Source organism: Mustela nivalis (genome assembly GCF_964662115.1).
Source record: "Mustela nivalis genome assembly, chromosome: 19".
Taxonomy (NCBI): domain Eukaryota; kingdom Metazoa; phylum Chordata; class Mammalia; order Carnivora; family Mustelidae; genus Mustela; species Mustela nivalis.
The window spans coordinates 7025248-7047275 of record NC_139038.1 but is presented as its reverse complement, the minus strand read 5'-3'; the positions used below and the strand labels follow the sequence as shown (position 1 = coordinate 7047275).

Sequence of the window (22028 nt, the reverse complement as noted above, 5' to 3'; positions counted from 1 at the left end):
TTTATGGTTTCTATATCATCTATTCCTGTTCTAATCTTTATTATGTCTTTCCTCCTGCTGGTTTTAGGCTTCACTGGCTGTTCTTTTTCTAGCTCCTTTAAGTATAATGTTAAGTTGCTTATTTGGGATTTTTCTTGTTCTTGAGGCACACCTCTATGCTATATACTTCCCTCTTAGGACTGCTTTTTCTGCATCCCAAAGGTTTGGGGTCATTGTGTCTTCATTTTCATTTGTACCCATGTATTTTTTTTTTAAAGATTTTTATTTATTTATTTGACAGACAGAGATCACAAGTAGGCAGAGAGGCAGAGAGAGAGAGAGGAAGGGAAGCAGTGCAGAGTCCCTGCCGTGCAGAGAGCCTGATGCGGGACTCGAACCCAGGATCCCGGGATCATGACCTGAGCCAAAGGCAGAGGCTTTAACCCACTGAGCCACCCAGGCGCCCCTGTACCCATGTGTTTTTTTAAGGTCTTTGATTTCCTGGCTGACCCATCATTGTTAGTAACATTGTTTAGTCTCCATGTATTTGTGGTCTGTCCAAATTTTTATTGTGTTTGATGTCATTTTCACAGCATTGTAGTCGGCAAAGGTGCATGGTATGATTTCAATCTTATTGCATTTTTTGAGGCTTGTTTTGTGACCTAATATGTGATCTATTCTGGAGAATGTTCCATGTGCACTTGAATAGAAAGTGTATTCTGTGCTTTGGGATGGAATGCTCTCAATATATCTATTAAGTCCCTCTGGTCTAGGGTGTCATTAAAAGTCATTGTTTTCTTGCTGATTTTCTGTTTAGATGATCTGTGCATTGCTGTCAGTGGTGTGCTGAAGTCTTCCACTGTTCTGGTGTTATTATCAATAAGTTCCTTTATGTTCATTATTATGTTTAATATATTTGGGTACTCCAACGTTGGTTAATAAATATTTACAACTGTTAGATCTTCTTGTTGGATTGTCTCCTGTATGATTATATAATGCCCTTCCCTGTTTCGTTTTTACAGCCTTTGTTTTAAAGTCTAGTTTGTCTGATGTTAAGTATTGCTATTCCAGTTCTCCACTGACATCAATCTGCATGATAAATGCGTCTCCATCACATCACTTTCAATCTGCAGGTATCTTTAGCTCTAAAATGAAATCCCCAGCTAGCCTTATAGGTTTTCCCTTCTAAGGTAAAGACCGCTTTGGTTTTGGTGCTTTTAAGATTTTTTCTTTATCACTATATTTTGCAGATTTTTTTCTAAAGGTTCTTAAATTTTTCTGTATTATTATTTTTTATTTTAAGTAGGCTCCGTGCCCAACGTGGGGCTTGAACTCATGCTCTGAGATCAAGAGTCGCATGTCCTACTGACTGGGCCAGTCAGGCAATCCTATTTTGCAAATTTAATTACATGTCTTGCTGTTGGCCTGATTTTTTTTTATTTTGATGGGAGTTCTCTGTGCTTCCTGGAGTTGGGGTGTCTGTTTCCTTCCCCAGATTTCAGATATTATTTCTTCAAATAAATTTTCCGTCCCTTTTCCGCTCTCCTCTTCAGGGATTCATATAATACAAATGTTATCATGTTTGATGGAATCAGAGTTCCCTAAATCTATTCTTGCATTGTATAATTCTTCTTTATCTCTTTTGTTCAGCTTCATTATTTTCTGTTATTTCCATTATCTTCTAGGTCACTAATTCATTCCTCTGCTTCCTCTAACTGCTGTTCACTGCATCAAGCTTGTTTTCAATCTCATGTATTGCATTCTTAATCTCTGACTGATTCTTATTTTAACTCTTTTATCTCTGTTTAGGGTATCACTGATGTCTTCTTTTCTTAAGCCCAGTGAGTATCCTTATGATTATTGTTTTAAATTCTCCCTTAGGCCTGTTACTTATATCTATTTTACATAAATCTCTCGCTGTGGTCTTATCTCGATCTTCCATTTGGGGTAAATTCCTCCATCTTGATATTTTGTTTAAGTCTCTGCCTTCTTCTCTGTGTTAGAAGAGCCAGTTATGTCTCCTGCTTCTGAAAGTAATGTCCTTATGAATAAGAGGTCATGTAGCACGCAGGGCCTGGAGCTTCACAGACTGTCACTGGTGTGTGGTGCCTGTGCTCTGCTATTGTGTTTTGGCAGCTCTATCCTTCAGGCCAGCTGTCTGTAGAGGCTTTCCTTGCTTGCTGTGGGCAACGTTTGCTCCCTGGCCTGAAAGTGGCGAGTTTTAACTAGATGTGCTCTGGTCTGCTTGTGAAATGAGACCTGACACCGACTCCACCAGAACTGAGGCCTTGTAGAACCCTCTAGTCAGGAGGCTTGGTGTGGGCAAGCCTGGTCTTCTGGGGAAAGGGTCTGCTATGCTGGGAGGCAAGCCTGACTGAGAAGTGCAGTCCCACCAGAGCACAGGGAGGTGGGGCTCGGTGTAAGCGAGTTGGGCAGCCAGTACTGGCACTGTGCTGCTTCCTACAGATGACTGTGTTTGTGGTGAGGGGTGGCGGAGTAAAAGATACCAGCCTGCTCATTTGTTCCTGGAGAGGCATCTTCGTGAACACTGCCTCTCAAGGATGCACTCCTAAAAGGGGGATGATCTCCCCTCTGTGTGTCCCAGGTGTTCTTAGGTCAGGATTTTCAAAAGAACCACTGATTCCAATGTACAAAGAGGGGTTGAGAACCACAGTCATGAGAATGTCTGTATGTTGTGGTGGAGAAGATCATCCTTCAAAAGTAATGTCATGGGGGCGCCTGGGTGGCTCAGTGGGTTGAAGCCTCTGCCTTTGGTTGTGATCCCAGGGTCCTGGGATTGAGCCCCTTATCGGGCTCTTTGCTCAGCGGGGAGCCTGCTTCCTCCTCTCTCTCTGCCTGCCTCTCTGCCTACCTGTCCTCTCTGTCTGTCAATAAATAAACAAAATCTTAAAAAAACCCAAAACAACAAAAAGTCATGTCATGATAATCACTGCATGTCAAGACTATGCACAACATGTTTCCTTCCTTTCAGTGGACTTGGGAGAAATTTAAAACATTGCTCAAGTTCAAAGGTCTATGCGTTAAGCATGTCAAGCTATGTAACTGACTAGATGACCCTTACAGTTGAGTGGTCGTAAACCAAAGACATGGTACTCATGAGCTGAATAATGGTCACACATGACTCCAAATAGATTCTCTTGGCTGATAGAACAAATTATTAAGGATAAATGACCCCTCCCTGCTGAAACACACATATCCATTACTTATCTCTTAGTTTGAAAAAAAAAAAACAACAATAAAATACTATTTATGTAGAAAGCAATCTCTCTGACCTGTGTTTCTTTACAAGGTTTGAAGGAGAAGTTCTGCAGGACTTTGACAAGGGCAAGTTTCATGCTCGTGGTCGCAAACCTCATCCCAATGCAGTTTCGGGGTCCAGTTCCAAAAGGCAGGTAAGTATAAGGATTTATGCTGTCCTTGTTCTTCTTGCTGAACCTGGTTCCACAATACAAGTTGGGAACACGTTAGTGAAACACAGAAACCATAGGAGCTACACGTTTGGGATTTGGGATTCTTCCCAGGACTATACGGGATACCCTTTTGGGGGTTGGTGACTCAAATCTTGCTATGCTGATTCTGTGGTGACAATAGTAAATTATAGATCCTATGCATTTCCCATACCCTATGGGAGCATTTAGTCTTGTTGAGATGAGATGAATGCTGTTGAAAAGAAGACTTATCTTAAAACATTAGAATTACATTTGGGATGGTGAGATGTTCACACCCTGAAAGGCAAGCAGGAAATGAGCCTGACTGAAGGAAAGGTCGATTCCTGCCTCCACTCCCACTTATATTGGTCACATGCTCATGGAAAAAGAAAGTAGAGAAAATGCCTCCCATGACTGATTGATTGACTGACTGATTGATCTGACAAAAAGAGAGAGAGCATACAAGCAGTGGGGAGTGGCAAGCAGAGGGTGAGGGAGAAGTAGGCTCCCCATGGAGCAGGAGCCTGAAGTGGGGCCCAATCCCAGGACCCTAGGACCATGACCTGACACTTAACCAACTGAGCCATCCAGGCACCCCACCCCCCATGATTTAAAGTTCTATTTTTCTCTTTTCAGCCCTATCGTCTCCACTTGCACCTCCTCTCACTTTCAAAAACAAGTCAGAAGATTCACACAGGCACATGATGCTACTCTAGTGTCGTCAAACTCTCCGATATGTATAATCAGTATAATCACTGTCTATCTGTTTCATGAGAGTATAAATTCCTTGAAGGTTAATCCTATATTTTATTTAAAACTGATTCCTGAATATTTGATTATATTAAGGGAAAATGTGGATTTGGGAAAAGTGATAATGGCATTGTGGTGAGGTTATTTTTTAAAGTCTTTATGTTATGGAGAGCATTCTAGAATGATCGCAGATGATGTACATTAATGTAATATGGGAATCAGATGGATTACAATGGCATGTGGATACATTAGTGGTTGTTGGGCAGGTGACAGGCACATATGATGCATTAAAAGTATTTCATAGATGTGTGTCTCTAGGATATGCCTGTGTATGTGTCAAAAATGCTCCATAGTAGCCTTTTTTAATATGTGGATTTCTTACTCTCTGGCCCAGTCCCTGAAACACATAGATAAGCACTTCTCATGATTGAATGAATTATAGAGAAGTACCTGGAGTGCTCTCTGGTTTCTGTTCAAGAAGCTACAAGAGTGGGTACTGCTGAACTTGTGGGAACCACTAGGGTTCCTGGTCTAAAGAAGAGACAACTTGGTCAATTCTGACTTCTTTCAGCAAGTACAGTGTGTAAACGTGATGCTAGCACTAGGGACACCACACAACAAGATAAGGCCTCTGCCGTAGGGGCTTAGAGTCAGGGGCTTAAAGTCTAGGTCCCTAAAAAGTTCACTTGAAATTTTGTTCACCGATACAATAGAGAGGAAAGCACCACTGTTTTAAGAATTCAAGTTTTGGGGGTGCCTGGGTGGCTCAGTGGATTAAAGCCTCTACCTTCGGCTCAGGTCATGATCTCAGGGTCCTGGGATCAAGCCCTGCATTGGGCTCTCTGCTCAGTGGGGAGCCTGCTTCCTCCTCTCTCTCTGCCTGCTTCTCTGCCTACTTGTGATCTCTGTCTGTAAAATGAATAAATAAAATCTTTATAAAAAAAAAAAAGAATTCATGTTTTGCCCAAAGCCAGACTCTGCTTTAAATTCCCAAAAGAGAAAGCTCAAGACTCCTCTAAGGAAGATGTCTCAGACAGCTAGAGAGCAGATGAGTTTGCTTTTAATGAAGCCCAGATACCAAGAGCTAGCACAGGACTGTAGCCACACATAGCATGGGACCTGTGTGTGCTCCTGAAAGTAATGGCCTTATGAATAAGAAGTCATGTAGCACCCAGGGCCTGGAGCTTCACTGAGTGTCACTGGTGTGTGGTGCCTGTGCTCTGCTGTTGTGTTTTGGCAGCTCTATCCTTCAGGCTGGCTGTCAGTAGAGGCTCTCCTTGCTTGCTGTGGGCAATGTTTGGTCCCTGGCCTGAATGTGGCGAGTTTTAACTAGATGTGCTCTGGTCTGCTTGTGAAATGAGACCTGGCTCTGCCTCCACCAGAACTGAGGCCCTGTAGAACCCTGGACCACAGCCAGAGATTTATGTAAAACAGATACAAGTAATAGGCCTAATCGTCGCTCTCGGCCGGCAAGAACGACACGGAGACACGCGTGGAGGCAAACTTCTTTAATGGCTTCTTTTTATCTTCTTCCCCCTCTGGCGCAGCACAGCACACAGCTCCCGCCGCCCCGCTCGGGCGCCGCCGCAGCCTCCAGGGCGCGAGAGTGGACCTAAATGAACAGCCAATCATATTCAGTCCCTTACAGCTCTTAGAGTAGGCCTCCTGTACCGGCTCCCGACACCTAATGGAGGATTTAAAGCAACAATCATAAGAACACTCACTGGGCTTGAGCAAAGAAGAGAAGAATCAGTGATACCCTAAAGAGAGACAAAAGAGTTAAAAAAGAATCAGAGATGAGCAGCCATGAGGCTGCTCCTCCTGCCAGGGATAAGGACTCAGGTCCACAGCATCTGCTCTCCCACTAAGGCCAGTAGGCACGGGGGCCAAGGTTAATAAACGTGGAATGTGGGGGCTGGAGGGTGAATTCAGAGAGCTAGAGAGGACAGAAAAACTTAGAGGGAAGAAAGGCCTATTTCCTGAAAGATGATAGTGGTTAAAAAAAAAAAAGTCATATACATATAATCACACACAGAAATATAGCATGTTGTTTGTAGTCTAATGTTACATTAAGCAGTTCAAAACAAAAAATTATAATATCATCCTATTTTTTAGTAATCTATAGTACACAGAAAAATGTCCATAAGGAGATACATGACATTATTGATGATTTTAATATATTCGGTCTGTAGATGACTATAATTTTCTTCATTTCTATAGTTTCTAAGTCTACAGCTTAAAAAATATTGACAACAAAGAATGATCATTTTGTAATAAGAAAAAAACTTCTAGGAGCACAAAGATGTCCAAATGAATAATTGTACAGCCACATGCTTGTCATCTATATGAAGGGAATATCAGAATATCCTCCAGTATGAGGGTGGGTTCCCCATTCCAGGGTTCCCTGTACCTTTCAGGACGGAACTCCTCAGGCGCTGGCCAGAGATCCTGGTCTCGGTGAAGAGTAAAGACTGGCACCATCACCACTGTCCCTTTGGGAATGAACACACCACTGATCTCCACATCTTTCTTACAGACCCTCTCAAGTCTACCACCAATTGGATGTAATCTGAGGGTTTCATTCAACACCATGTCCAGATACTCCATCTGTACAAGGCCATCATAAGTAGGTGGTGCCTGGAAGGAAAGAGATTTTGATACATCGAGATTTGGAATCAACATTCAACTCACTCTATACACTACTGAAGTGTTAGGGACACCTAAGAATCATGTATTTTGGTAAAGGGCATTTATGGACATTTTCATATCTACCATGTCCTTTGACCTGTTCCATGGCCCACTGACATGTGTAGAGTAGGGACACAAGTCACTAGGGGAGACCGCTGGGACAACCCCCTAAACAGGGCCTGAAGTCCCTCTCACCACCATGTAGTAGTTATTCTTCCTCATGTAAACAAAAGTGATTAAAAGCCTATAACCCTTACTCTTACTTGGAATATGCTGAAGTCACTGTTTGCTTTCAAAAGAGGGCCCACACATCTGTACCAAGGAAAGAGAATGGACAGAAAAAAAACAGAAAAAAAATCCCCTATTCCTCATAAAGTCTTCTAGTTGAAATATCCTGCTTCCTAATTTTTGATTATATATATAAAGTTTGGAGAGAAGCACTGTATTATGTAAAAAAAAAAAAAAGTCTATAAATATTCTGGGGAGTAACAAGTTCTTCTCTAACACAAATATGAGAAAAGATGACTAAGATGGTACCATGGTACACAATTTCAGTTCTAGGGAAAGATGTAAAGGGAATAAGAGCCCTACCCTCAGCCCCACCTTCTGTTGCTGGAAGGGTCTCATAGTTGCTGCGTCAAGGTTGACAATAAACCAAATAAGCCGCTCCAGCCCCAGAGGCCAGGTGCCTTCATAAGCAGAGAATTTCAGTTTGCGCAGAGGCCTGAAAACTGTGGGCAATTTTGTCTGTCGCTTGGTGTTATATTTAAGAGCCAACACTGTAGTAGGAGTTATGAGTTCCATCAGGATCCAGGCAACCTGGTTCATAGCTTGGCTTTTTCACCACTAGGTATAGGATGTGAAAGAAAGTTATATTATGTCTCTGTAGCTCAGTTTCTGACTTGTTACGTTGAGCTAATTAGAGTTGACCCTTCAGAGGGTGTGGGGCATAGACACTGCTCACCGAAGATCCATGTAGACCCCCATAGTTCCCAGCCCACCTGACCTTAGGGGAAACCACTTTGCAAATGGGCTGTGATCTGAGGATCTCTATGTCAATTTGGGGCCAAATACTGGAAAAGCAAGTGAGCAACACTCTAGTTTTTGTTCTCCAGCCAACATAAAGTCTTCGTGTTCTAGATAGTGCTGGTATAAGAAAGCAGAGCCTCTTTACCCTGTATCACCGAATACTCCCATCCTCAACTAATACCCATCGTGGACATGGGAATGTGAGTCAAAAGTAAACCTTTGCTATATAAACCCACAAGATCTGAGGGCTCTTCTGTTACTAAGGCATCACAGAGCTCATCCTGACCTCCCTCCTCAGGCATGGCCTGCTTACCTTCTTGGGGAAAGTCGAATCAATCTCCTCCTGTAGTTTCTGCTGGACATCAGGGTGAGTGGCCAGTTCATATGCCAAGAAAGAAAGAGCAGTGCTAGTGGTCTCGTAGCCAGCAAAAAGAAAGGTCATAGACTGGGCCACGAGCTCCAGATCAGACAGAGCTAAGAGGAGAAGAAAGACATTTTAGCTAAAGCTGGTGAATGAAAAACATCACAGTTCAGGTGACAAGAAACCCAAATGAAACTCCCAGATCCCTTGGGGAAAATAGGTAAAAGCAACTCGGAATCAGACTAGGAGTGGTTTGCACTCTGATGTCTATCCTACAGAGCCAGAAAGAGGCAAAAGTTGTTTTGATCTCCTTATTCCCAAGGATTTTAACTATTTTTGGCCATCTGCTCCTGCTTATGCCACCTTCCCCACCAACACAGGTGGCTAATTTCAGGAGATGGCATTTCTGTCTCACATACATAGTGTTCTCTGTCTATCTCTGAAGAGTCCTAAAAGTAGTTTAGCCATAAGTAACACAGGCTAGTATTCTTCCCTGGGAAAAATTTACATTCTTCTACAGCTTAATTTTTTTTTTGAGAGAGTATGCAATACTAAGGCTTAATTGTCAGGAAAATTCAATGAACTTTTATCTAAACATTTGGCAGGAACTTAGGACAATATTTGGCTACAGAAAAACTTGTCCAATGTGTGCTCCATGGACCAGTAGCATCAACAGCATCCGGGAGCTTATTGGAAATGCAGAATTTCAAACCTCATCCTAGCACAATGGAACCAAAATCTGAGCTTTCACAAAATGTGATGATATGCATGGATTATATCTTTGGGAGGAATCTGGTAATAGAAGACCTGGGGCCCACGACTCTTCAAGTGGATGATCTCAGATACGTACAGAAACTGTAACACAGACAAGAAGCTAGAAGAGGGGAGACTGATGCCGGGTAACTCATGCCATTAAAGGAGCATAAGAAGGGACCAGGGAGGGAGACAAACCATAAGAGACTCTTAACCTCAGGAATGAAACTGGGGGTTGCTGGGGGGTTTTGGGTGGGGGGACAGGGTGGCTGGGTTATGGACACTGGGGAGGGTATGTGCTATGGTGAGTGCTATGCATTGTAAGACTGATGATTCACAGACCTGTACCCCTGGGGCAAATAAAACACTCTATGTTAATTAGAAAAAAAAAAAGCACAAGAAAGAATGCATCAATAGAAGGGTACTGGCCAACGTGAAATACAGAGAAACAGAATCCAGTGAGTAGATAGAGAAATGCTCATTCCGTCAGGCCTGAATGTCACCTTCCTTAGTGAATTGGCCTCTCTGATTTTCCCCTGATAGAAATGAAGCTGCCCAGGCTCTAACCTATTTGATTGGAACTGGATTAGGACCTTTACATCCTTAGAGCACTGAAATGAACAAGGTACCTGCAACAGACATGAAATTCACAACTAGAAACAACACAGCATAATTGTAAGAAAGATCTACAGATTTCGGATTTTCAGTGATACCTTCTGTGAGGTCATCTGGATACATTCAACTATCCAACCTTTCCTCCTTTAGTATGGACCTAGTGACATTCAAAGTTTAGATCTGTACTGCTCAATGTGGTGGCCATTTGCCAGATGTGCCTATTTAAATATAAATTTTAATTGATTACATTAAACACAATATAGGATTCAGCTCTTCAGAGGCACTAACCACATGTCAAGTGCTCAGTAGCCACATGTGTGCAGTGGTCACTGTACCGAACAGGGCAGATATAGAATATTTCCTTCATCATGAAAATTTCTTGAACCAAACACACAGATAGATAGAGGTAGATGTATACATTGGTATAGACATATTTTAGTGATGTAATAGAGTAAGGCTGTCCCTTTTCTCCAGAATCAATTGTTAAATATATAGGAATTTTGTGAGATGGTTGTGAAACCTTGATAGCTTGAAGTTAACCATGATGGGAATGTTTCTGTCATTGAAAGAAACTATAAATCAAGGCTTTTATTTAGGAGACAGCATGTCTACAATCACTGGTTATGGAGATATAAAAAAAATTTAGGTTTATCATTCCTGTGTAAATATATTTGATGTGATTAGCCTGGTCCACTGAGAGGATCTAGGAAAAAAAAAAAAAAAGCAACCCTAACAGCAATGAGAGCTCCTAGATCCCAGGTTTTGGTTTCTTTTTTTTTTTCTAAGTTAAAATTCATTCATTTATTTTACAGAAAGAGAAAGCACACACACGTGTGCTAGGGGGGTAGGGACAGAGGGAGAAAATCTCCAAGCAGATTCCCCAATGAGCACAAAGCCAGATGTGGGGCTTGATCCTATGATCCATGAGATCATGACCTGAGCTGAAACCAAGAGTCAGATGCTCAACTGACTGAGCCACCCATGCATCCCAGAGTTTGTTTTTTAAATACCATTCTCACTAATAGGAAACAGAGCTCCTTGAAGTAATGGCTGATTTCAAGGCTCATCAGGGGAAGTAAAAGGGAGACCTGGAATGTCTTATGTCAGATGCAAAAAGTGCTCATGAAGTAATCTGTGAAAAGGATACAGGAGACTCTATGTACTATAATGACAGATTTGCACCATTACACATTGGTCAAAACTCATAGAAATATCACCTCAACAATAGATCCTAATTTAAACTATGGACTTAAATGGTAATAACGTGTCATTGTATGTATACTGATTGTGACAAAATTACCACATATGGAGAGATTTTGAAAGTGGGGGTGGCTGTGTGCAGGTGGAAAATACTGGAAATCTCTGTGCCTTTCACTCAATATTGCTTGAATCTAAAACTGCTATTAAAAAATCTACTCAATAAACATTGTTAAAATGTCTATACTGCCTAGAGCAATCTATACTTTTAATGCCATTCTGATCAAAATTCCACCGGTATTCTTCAAAAAGCTGGAGCAAATAATCCAAAAATTTGTATGGAATCAGAAGAGACCCCGAATTGCTAAGGAAATGTTGAAAAACAAAAATAAAACGGGGTCGGGGCATCACGTTACCTGATTTCAAGCTTTACTACAAAGCTGTGATCACCAAGACAGCATGGTACTGGCATAAAAACAGACACATGGACCAGGGGAACAAAGTAGAGAGCCCAGATATGGACCTTCAACTCTATGGGCAAATAATCTTCGACAAAGCAGGGAAAAATATACAGTGGAAAAAAGACAGTCTCTTCAATAAATGGTGCAGGGAAAACTGGGCAGCTATATGTAGAAGAATGAAACTCGACCATTCTCTTACACCATACACAAAGATAAACTCAAAATGGATAAAAGACCTCAACGTGAGACAGGGATCCATCAGAATCTTAGAGGAGAACATAGGCAGTAACCTCTTCGATATCAGCCACAGCAACTTCTTTCAAGATATGTCTCCAAAGGCAAAGGAAACAAAAACAAAAATAAACTTTTGGGACTTCATCAAAATCAAAAGCTTCTGCACAGCAAAGGAAACAGTCAAAAAAAACAAAGAGGCAACCCACAGAATGGGAGAAGGTATTTGCAAATGACAGTACAGACAAAAGGTTGATATCCAGGATCTATAATGAACTCCTCAAACTCAACACACACAAAACAGGCAAACATATCAAAAAATGAGTAGAAGATATAAACAGACACTTCTCCAATGAAGACATACAAATGGCTATCAGACACATGAAAAAATGTTCACCATCACTAGCCATCAGGGAGATTCAAATTAAAACCACATTGAGATACCACCTTACACCAGTTAGAATGGCCAAAATTAACAAGACAGGAAACAACATGTGTTGGAGGGGATGTGGAGAAAGGGGAACCCTCTTCCACTGTTGGTGGGAATGCAAGTTGGTGCAGCCTCTTTGGAGAACAGTGTGGAGGTTCCTCAAGAAATTAAAAATAGTACATCCCTATGACCCTGCCATTGCACTACTGGGTACTTACCCCAAAGATACAGATGTAGTGAAAAGAAGGGCCATCTGTACCCCAATGTTTATAGCAGCAACAGCGACGGTCGCCAAACTATGGAAAGAACCAAGATGTCCTTCAACGGATGCATGGATAGGGAAAATGTGGTCCATATACACTATGGAGTATTATGTCTCCATCAGAAAGGATGAATACCCAACTTTTGTAGCAACATGGACAGGACTGGAAGGGATTATGCTGAGTGAAATAAGTCAAGCAGAGAGAGTCAATTATCATATGGTTTCACTTACTTGTGGAGCATAACAAATAGCATGGAGGACAAGGTGTGTTACAGAGGAGAAGGGAGTTGGGGTAAATTGGAAGGGGAGGTGAATCATGAGAGACTATGGACTCTGAAAAACAATCTGAGGGTTTTGAAGGGGCGGGGGGTGAGAGGTTGGGGTACCAGGTGGTGGGTATTATAGAGGGCGCAGATTGTATGGAGCACTGGGTGTGGTGAAAAAATAATGAATACTGTTATGCTGAAAATAAATAAATTAAAAAAAAATCTACTCAAAACAAAACAAAACAGAACCCCAAAAAAGAAAGAAAAGAAAAGAAAAAGAGAAAAGAAAAAAGAGAAAGGAAAGCACACAGGATCCCACTTGCAAGGGCTTCCAATGGACAAACCTGAGTGAATTTGAGGATCCAAATAAAGAATGATTTAAGAGACTAAGTTAGGAAAATATGAGATCAGACTGACATAAATAAATTAATAAGAGAGAACATGAAGCTTCCTTATAATGGACTATCACCCATAAATGTAGAAGAAATGATGGAATTAGAAAGTCACCATTTTGAAGCCATTATAGGAATAATAGTTTCAATTAAATACCATCCATGATAAAAGTAGTTGATGAATGTTTGAAGAAAAACACAGTATTTACATAAGCGCAAAGGCATCTTGCACGTCACTTCTTAATTACAAAATGAAAAATAAAACTTTATAATACATTAAGGCAGTGAACACAAGTTCAACCAAGTGTTCCAGGTGAAGGTCACCAACACTGGGGCCAAGTATCTCCTGATGTGATGAAGACTTGATGCAAATTTCCAGGTAAAGGTTCCCATTCAGAGGGTCTGATTTAACTGGAGAACTGACATTGGAAGCAAGCTCCCCAAAAGTTCTGATGTAGACCAGACCACCAACTGCCATGTTTATGGCTACCCTTCAAGTACAGAAGAGAATTGTGGCTGCATGCTTCTGGAAAGTGGTTCTGGCTACCATTTATATCTGAACATGTGTCTTTCTTCAATTTGCAGAAACTCCATCTGCTCAAAATCTTCCTCTGCATCTCAGAACCACCCCTTGCTTCTGAACCTCTCCATTGCTGGCCCTCAGAAGCTCTCCTTGCTCACCTTTATGGGTGTCTGTTTCTTTAGAATTCTGGGAGTCAATCATCAGTTGGAGAAAATCCACTCGGTGCTGGAAGTAGAAAGAGAAGTTTCAATGGTAAAATGTCACTTATGAAGTCAGAAATAAATCAGGGGTGCAATATCTAACTTCTTTCCTGAGAATATTGCCCCTTTATGGCCAGAAGTCTGAATATTGTTGTCTGAGTCATCAGTGAAAAAAAAATCCAGATATGAAACTTGAAGAGCTGAATGCTTCTCTGATAGGAATCCAGCCATCAAGTCCAACTGATTTTTGGTCCTTGCCCTCTCTGATCTTTAGCTTGTCTGGCTTTTGAACATAGCTTTCTGGCCAAAGAGTTGTCTGCTCCCTTTCCTGTCATGCCTGGTTCCTCAGGATAAAGTCCCTGACTTCAGTTCTTTTTTTCTCCAGCTTCAATTCTTAATGAATGGCCACATAGATCAATCCCCTGACTTCTGCTGGGTCCACCAGCAGCCTCTGTTTCAGTATCTTCCGATGCCCCACCCTTCCAGACTTTGGAATCTTCAGTGACATCCTGAGGGACCCAGCCCTGTATCCCTGTCCTACATACATCCTTGTTCTGGCTGCCAGGTCTCAGGAAGGCAAAGCAGGTTCAGCCATCTTGCAGTCTCCTGCCCACTCCAGCCTGTCACAGGCTCAAATTTAATACAGACACCAGGTGTCTGATAGGAACTTCATTGGAGAATGTGTAAAGTAAGGGCCTGAAATTGAAAGGACCTCTGCCAATATAAGATATGGCAAAATTATACTATCCGGAAAATGATTTTTACATAGTGATTTTTATCCTCTGACAATTTATTGAGGGGAAGTTGCAGTTTTTCTCTCAACAAATCTTGTGCAGTGACATACTAATTGCCATGCTTATTACTAAATTTTAATTGTTGCCTCTTTGGCTCCTAAACCTCCACCTTCTTCATTCTGCCCAAAATGACAGAACTCTTCTGATCTGAATACTACAGTTCTCTACCCACCCTAAAAATTACATAGAAGAGCACACATCAGATGCACACAGCTCAATTACCAAAAAGTAAAATACTGCATGTTAACGGTCAACAGATTTACCTTTTGTTCATCTTTGACACGACTTTCTTTGATCTTTTTTACAGATTTTGTAAAAAAATCGGTAACACTCTTCGGAAACACAGAGATATTGAATATTTCAAAAACCGGGGTCAGGAATGGAAAGAATACTGTAAGGAAAAAGAACAACAGAAAGCACAGTGAAAATGGAAAATTTACCCAGAGCAATTATAATTTGGTCTACCAATTAGAAAAGCAAAAAACACAAGGAGTTACTGAAACTAGGAGTCATTCCCTCTATGACCTTTCCTCCAACTTTCAAGCCAAGGACTAAGCCAGTGCAAGTCATACATAAGGGCCACCACTACAGTAGTGAGATCAGCAGCCTCTTGGATATCTTTGGAGTGACTAAAGGAACAGGAGAACATTCCTGGATCTCTTAGCCTTTTATCTTTTGTACTAGAGCCACTTGGGATAAACAAGACCATGATATGCTACTTCAATTAATTGTATCATTTAAGAAATTGTTGTCAGGATGCAAATTATGCCCTTCAACTGCAATAGAATAAAATTAGAAATCAAAACAGAAAGAACATTAGGAAATTCACAAATATGTGGAAATTAAGACACTGCTATATAACAATGGTTCAAAGAAGAAGTCAAAAGGGCACTTAGGAATTCCTTGGAGACTGATAAAATGTGTATGATATACCAAAACTCAAGGGATGTAGCAAAAGTAGTCACCAGAGAGAAAAACTGCTATATGTCTACATTCAAAATGGACCAAGATCTCAAATCAACAACCCAACTTTCTATCTTAAACATGCTGAAATAACAAGACCAAACTGCACATTAAGCAAGCAGATGGAAGCAAACAATAGAGACAAGAACAGAAACTCATGAAACGAAGAATAGAAAACAATAGGAGGGGGCGCCTGGGTGGCTCAGTGGGTTAAGCCGCTGCCTTCAGCTCAGGTCATGATCTCAGGGTCCTGGGATCGAGTGCCGCATTGGGATCTCAGCTCGGCAGGGAGCCTGCTTCCCTCTCTCTCTCTGCCTGCCTCTCTGTCTACTTGTGATTTCTCTCTGTCAAATAGATAAATAAAATTAAAAAAAAAAAACAATAGGAAAAAAAATCAAGGAAACCAAGGCAGATTTCTTTCAAAAGATCTTTAGCTAGATGATCAAGAGAAAAGGAGAAAAGATTCAAATTCTATCATCTGAAATGAAAGGGGAGATTTATGCTAACATTAAAAAGGTTTTATTTTTCATTAAATTTTTTTTATTTTATTTAACATATAGTATTAACATATAGTATATTAATTAACATATAGTATATTATTAGTTTCAGAAGCAGAGATCAGTGATTCATCAATTGCATGTAATACCCAGTGCTTATCACATCACATGTCCCCCCAATGCCCTTTACCCAATTACCCCATCCCGCCACTTACTTCCCCTCCAGCAACCCTCAGTTTGTTTCCTGTAGACAAAAGTCTCTCATGGTTTTTATCCTCCCTCTCTGATGATTTCCCATTCAGTGTTCCCTCCCCATGATCCTCTTTGATCCGTAGAATCCATAGGATCCCCTATGATCTGTATTATGTTCCACGTATCAGTGAAGCCATATGATAACTGTCTTTTTGTGATTGACTTATTTTGCTCAGCATAATACTCTCCAGTTCCACCCATGTCGATGTAAGTGGTAATTATTCATCCTTTCTGATGGCTGAGTAATATTCCATTACATATATATATATATACCACACCTTATTTATCCATTCACTTACCAATGGACATCTTGGCTCTTTTCACAGTTTGGTTATTGTGGACATTGCTGCTATGAACATTGGGGTGCAGGTGCCCCTTTTTGTATTCTTTGGGTAAATACCCAGTAGTACAATTGTTGGGTCATAGGGTAGCTCTATTTTCAACTTTTTGAGGAACCGCCATACTGTTTTCTAGAGTGTCTGTTCCAGTGTGCATTCCCATTAGCATTGTAAGAGGAGTCCCCTTTCTCCACACCCTTGCCAACATCTGTTGTTTCCTGATTTGTTAGTTTTAGTCATTCCGACTGGTGTGAGGTGCTATCTCACAATAATATGGTGGTATCTTGTAATACTACGAACAAGAACATGCTAATAGATTAGGTAACTTAGATGAAACAGAAAAATTCCCAGGGAGATACAAACAGGAAATGGACATTAAAAAAGTAGACAATCTTAAAGACAAGAAAAACATTGAGTTAATAGTGAAGAAACTCTACTACCAAATGTTGAAAGTAGAATCAACACCAATTGTGAATAAATCCTACCCCAAAGAGAGGAAGATGTAGTATTTCCAGACATACTCTATGAGGGAGGTATTATCCTGATACTAAAAACAGACAAAGGTATCATGGCCAAAGAGAACTATGGACCAATGTATCTTATGACAGAGATGCACAAACCCTCAACAAAATGCTAGCAAACTGAACCCAGCAACATAGCAAACAAAGGAAGAATATACCAGAGGGGTTTATCCCAGCAATGTGAGTTTGTGTAATGCACCATATCAATAGAATAAAACACAAATATAACATAGTCATCTCCTTAGGTGTGGAAAAGTATTTGACAAAAACACGATACCCTTTTGCAATAATTACATCAAACTAGGAATAGAAGGGAATATTCTCAGTCTATTAAAGGGCATCCATGAAAAGCTCATAGCTAACACCATACTTAACAGCGAAAGACTGGGCATTTCCCCCTAAGAGTAAAAACAAAACAAGGATGTCTCTATTGCCACTTCTATTCAACACTGTACTAAAGGTTCTAGCTGGGGAAGTAGGCAAGAAAAAGAATAAAAGACATTCGTATAAGAAATAAAGAAGTAGGGGTGCCTGGGTAGCTCAGTGGGTTAAGCCTCTGCCTTCAGCTCAGGTCAGGATCTCAGGGTCCTGGGATCGAGCCCCACATCAGGCTCTCTGCTCAGCGGGGGGCCTGCTTCCCTCTTTCTCTGCCTGCCTCTCTGCCTACTTGTGATCTCTGTCCGTCAAATAAATAAATAACATCAAATAAATAAATAAATAAAATCTTAAAAAAATAAATAAAGAAGTAAAACCATCTGTATTATCAGATAACATGATGTTTTATATAGAAAATCTGGAGGAATGAACTAAAAATCTTAAGAACTGATAAAGTTTAGCAGGGTTTCAGGATACAAGATCCACATACAACATCAATTCTATGTTTATATGCTGAACAATCCAAAAGTGAAATTAAGAATAAAACTCCATTTAGGGTAACATTGAGAACAATAAAATACTTAAGGATAACTTTCACAAAAGAAGTGCAAAACTTATGTTCTGGAAACTACAAAAATTGTTGAGAAAAATTACAGAAGATACGTAAATGGAGAAACATCACATGTTCATGGATCAGAAACCTTAACATTGTCAAGGTGGCAAGATTTCCTGAATTAATCTACGGATTAATGCATTCTGTTGTCAGAATCCTAGCTGGGTACTTTGTAGAAATCGGCATTCTAAAGTTAAAATTCATATGGAGTTGTAAGTGACCCAGAATAGCCAAAAACAACCTTGAAAAATGAGAAGAATAATGTTGTAGAACTCCAGGTTCCCATTTCAAAACTTACCACAAAGCTATGATGATCAAGGCAATGTAGTACGGGCATAGAGATAGGAATACAGATCAGTGGAATTGAATTTCGACTCCAAAAATACAACTATGTGTTTATGGTCAGTGGAATTTTGAGAAGGTTTCTGAGACCATTCAATGGAGAAAGACAGTCTTTACAAAAAATGGTGCTGAGACAGTTGGATAGTCACAAGCAAAAGAATGAAGTTGAATTCTTACCTTAAACAAAAATACCCAAAAGGAATCGAAGACCCAAATATGAGAGCTAAAACTACAAAATTCTTAGAAGAAAACTCAGGCGTGGTCATGACCTCAGATTTTGCAATGAATTCTTAGATATGACACCAAGGTGGTGGGTGTTATGGAGGGCACGTATTGCATGGAACACTAGGTGTGGTGCATAAACAATGAATTCTGGAACACTGAGAAGAAATTTTAAAAAATTGGCCAACAAGCATATAAAAAGTGGTTCAACCACACTAGCCATTAGAAAATGCAAAACAGGGGCACCTGGGTGGCTCAGTGGGTTGAGGCCTCTGCCTTTGGCTCGGGTCATGATCCCAGTGTCCTGGGATCAAGCCCCAAATCGGGTTCTCTGCTCAGCGGGGAGCCTGCTTCCACCCCCTACTCTGCCTGCCTCTCTGCCTACTTGTGATCTCTGTCAAATAAATAAATAAAATCTTAAAAAAAAAGAAAATGCAAAACAAGAGCACACCCATTAAGGTGGATCATTAAAGAGACATCATTAAAAAAGACAGAAAAGTGTTGGCCAAGTGTTGGAAAGGGTGGAGAAATCAGAACCTTCACACTTTACTACTGGGAATGTACAATGGTGTAGGTACTATGGAAAATACTTTGGCAGTTCCCTATTGATTTAAACACAGAATTAACTACATACCTTAGCAAATCCACCCCTGAGTACATTCTGAAGAGACTTGAAAACAGGTAATCAAGCAAAAACCTGAGCGTGAATGTGGATAGCACCACTATTCATAATAGTCAAGAGCTGGAAACAACCTAAATGTCCATCAAATAATGAAAGGATAAATAAAATGCAGTATGTCCTCAAAATGGAATATTTTTTGGCCATAAAAATAAATAAGGTACTGATGCATGGTGCCACGTGGATAAACCTTGAACACATTACACTAATGAAGGCAGGCAGCCACAAAGATCAGATGTTCTATGGTTCTGTCTCTATGAAGAGTCCAGAATCTATTAAGACAGAAAGTAGATTACTGGCTGCTTAGGACTAAGGAATGTAGGTAGTGATAGTAAAAAACGTACAGATTTCTGAGTTGATAACAATGTTCTAACAATTGACTATAGTAATGGTTGCCCATATATTTGAATGCACCAAAACCTTTTTTTTTTTTTTTCAGTTTGAGTTTACAGATTCACAGTATTACACAAGTTAAGGTATACTGAATAAGGCTTTGACACACATATATCAAGAGATGATTACCACAATAACATGTCCATCATCTCATGTATTTACAAAATAAAATTTTTTAATCCTTGTGATGAGAACTTCTGGGATCTACTCTCATAGCAACTTTGAAACACTTCATACAGCTGTGTTAACTATACTTATCCCATTGGACATTATAAGCCAGTACTTTTTTATCTTATAATTGAAACTTTGTACCTTTTCATCACCTTCATTCAATTCCCACCCCCGTCTCCTGCCTCTAGTAACCACAAATCTCACCTTGTTTTTGTATGAAGTTGGTTTCGGGGTTGGGGGGGGGATGTTTGATTCTGTACAGAAGTAAGCTCATAAGAGAATTTGTTTTCCTCTAACTTATTATTATTATTTTAGATTTTATTTATTTATTAGACAGAGAGAGAGAGAGATCACAAGTAGGCAGAGAAGCAGGCAGAGGGGAAGGAGGAAGCAGGCTCCCCGCTGAGCAAGGAGCTGATGCGGGACTCGATCCCAGGACCCTGGGATGACAACCCGAGCCGAAGCCAGCAGCTTAACCAACTGAGCCACCCAGGTGTCTCTGTCTTCCTCTAACTTAGTTAAATTCCACCCATGTTGTCACAAATACAGGATCCCCTTCCTGTTATGGCTAAATAGATTTCATTGTGTATATATGTATATACGTGTGTGTGTGTGTATGTGTGTGTGTGTGTGTGTACACATTTTCTACATTCATTCGCTGATAGATACTGAGGCCATAAAAACCACTGAATTTTATATGCTAAATGGGTAACATATATAGTAAGTGAATAATAGCTCAATAAAGCTATTGTAGAAAGAAAGAAAAAAATGAAGAAAGGGTGGGAGGAAGGAAGGGAAGAGAAAGAGAAAAGAAAAAACAGTAGTGTACATACATATTAAGAACAAAAGTGGGTCAAAGAACTCAAATCTGAAGAGCTTCTTGGCATTTTCCACGAAGGGATCCTGTGGGTTGTTGAGGGAATCAATGTTCACTCCAAACGATGTGCTGGTAATCACATCCATGCTGTAGGCCCCAAAGATGCTGTGGAGAAAGAAAAAACATGTATAATTAAAATCACCACCTCTTTACTATCTTAATCCAACACATGCAGCAGAAAGTGCACGTAGATTCCGACGTCCAGACAAGACAAAAGCCACACATTCAGAAGCAGCTGCTGCATCATCTGAAGAGTCTAGATGCCATCACACTCACTCGTGAGGGGCTCGTGAGGTGCCAGTGATGCAGCTAGCGAGGGTGATGGGGACACTGCGACATGTTAGACACACCTGCGAGCTCAAGGAGCTCAGTCACGGAGGGATAGAGACCCAAAATCGGACAAGTCACAGTAGTGTGTTTTGAGTATGGGCAGCAGAATGTGGATAAGCACTGTGTCTGAGCAGGACAAATGGGATAATTAACTCTTCCTCATGGAGTCACGAGCTGTGAAACTGATCTGGATCTTCTCTCACACAGTATCTGTGCTCAGAGCTGATTCCTCTTCAGCACATTATAGAACACCAACACCCTGTTCTGCGCTGCCAGGAACACCATCCCTTCTTCTCTACACCCCTGCTAAGGCTCCTGAAAGACCCACTCTGTCTCATCTCCATCGATCTGAGATTGCCCTGAGGACTCACTCATTTCTGGAAAAGGTAAGAACTCTGAATGTTCCCAGAAAAATAGTAGATCACTCCAAAACTGGTTCACAGAAGCATGTAACTAAGTGATCATATGCTCCTCGTTTTCACAGGATAACGCAGTGTACCTCAGTTATTTCTGCATGATTAAAAAATACCCAAATTTAGATATTAAATGACATGGTCAGCCTACCCATGCCCTGTGTGTAAGACTTTAGCTCTTTTGAGGTTAAAGGAAGGAAAAGTGGTAATAAAAGTTAATATTTAGCATTTTGCAAATATCCACACACAAAAAATCACGATACTTTTAAAAGTCGTTCCCATTCCATCTTGTAACTTTCTGCCCCACCCACTGCCTGCCAATATGTACCTTCCCCTCCCGCCACTGCACACATTCTACTCTCAAAACTTTGGTACAATTCTGTTTCTTCATTTCAAGAATGTATTTTGGTCTTCCAGAATAACCAAAGTGACAATTAAGTAGATAATTTAATCCTTGCTCCCGAAAGCAAGAGCCAATCCTTTTCTCTTCTGGCTGCCCTGCCTTTCTAGGTGAGCTACCTCTTCGTGGCTCGCCCATCGGAGTTTAACACCACATGCCTGCTTCCGCTTGTTTGCTGGAGTAACTCAACAGAGAGAACTGGGCTTTACGGCAGCAGCTGGAAAGTGTCGTGACAGAGTCGGAATCCCAGCAACTGGACTCC

At 40.7% G+C, this 22028-nt stretch overlaps 1 protein-coding gene and 1 long non-coding RNA gene across 8 annotated transcripts in view; one reads left to right on the top strand and one right to left on the bottom strand.

Moving 5' to 3' along the window:
- LOC309854055 (cytochrome P450 3A12-like) overlaps window positions 1-22028 on the bottom strand; it is a 68233-nt gene that overhangs the window by 9683 nt on the left and 36522 nt on the right. For 5 of the 7 annotated variants that reach the window (XM_082712727.1, XM_082712731.1, XM_082712729.1 and 2 more), the window contains 6 exons: window positions 20580-20728; window positions 14662-14771; window positions 13545-13611; window positions 8209-8369; window positions 6589-6815; window positions 3273-3435 (listed from right to left, as the gene is read on the bottom strand). In XM_082712727.1, the coding sequence (XP_082568853.1) occupies window positions 3273-3435; window positions 6589-6815; window positions 8209-8369; window positions 13545-13611; window positions 14662-14771; window positions 20580-20728 (877 nt within the window). Of the gene's footprint in view, window positions 1-3272; window positions 3436-6588; window positions 6816-8208; window positions 8370-13544; window positions 13612-14661; window positions 14772-20579; window positions 20729-22028 lie in introns of those variants that run through there. The other 2 variants (XM_082712728.1, XM_082712732.1) reach the window with 2 other exon arrangements.
- Window positions 1085-22027, top strand: LOC309854086. Its single transcript, XR_014306088.1, has 4 exons — window positions 1085-1112; window positions 3290-3392; window positions 21161-21339; window positions 21877-22027. It is a non-coding gene; the product is annotated as an uncharacterized lncRNA (long non-coding RNA).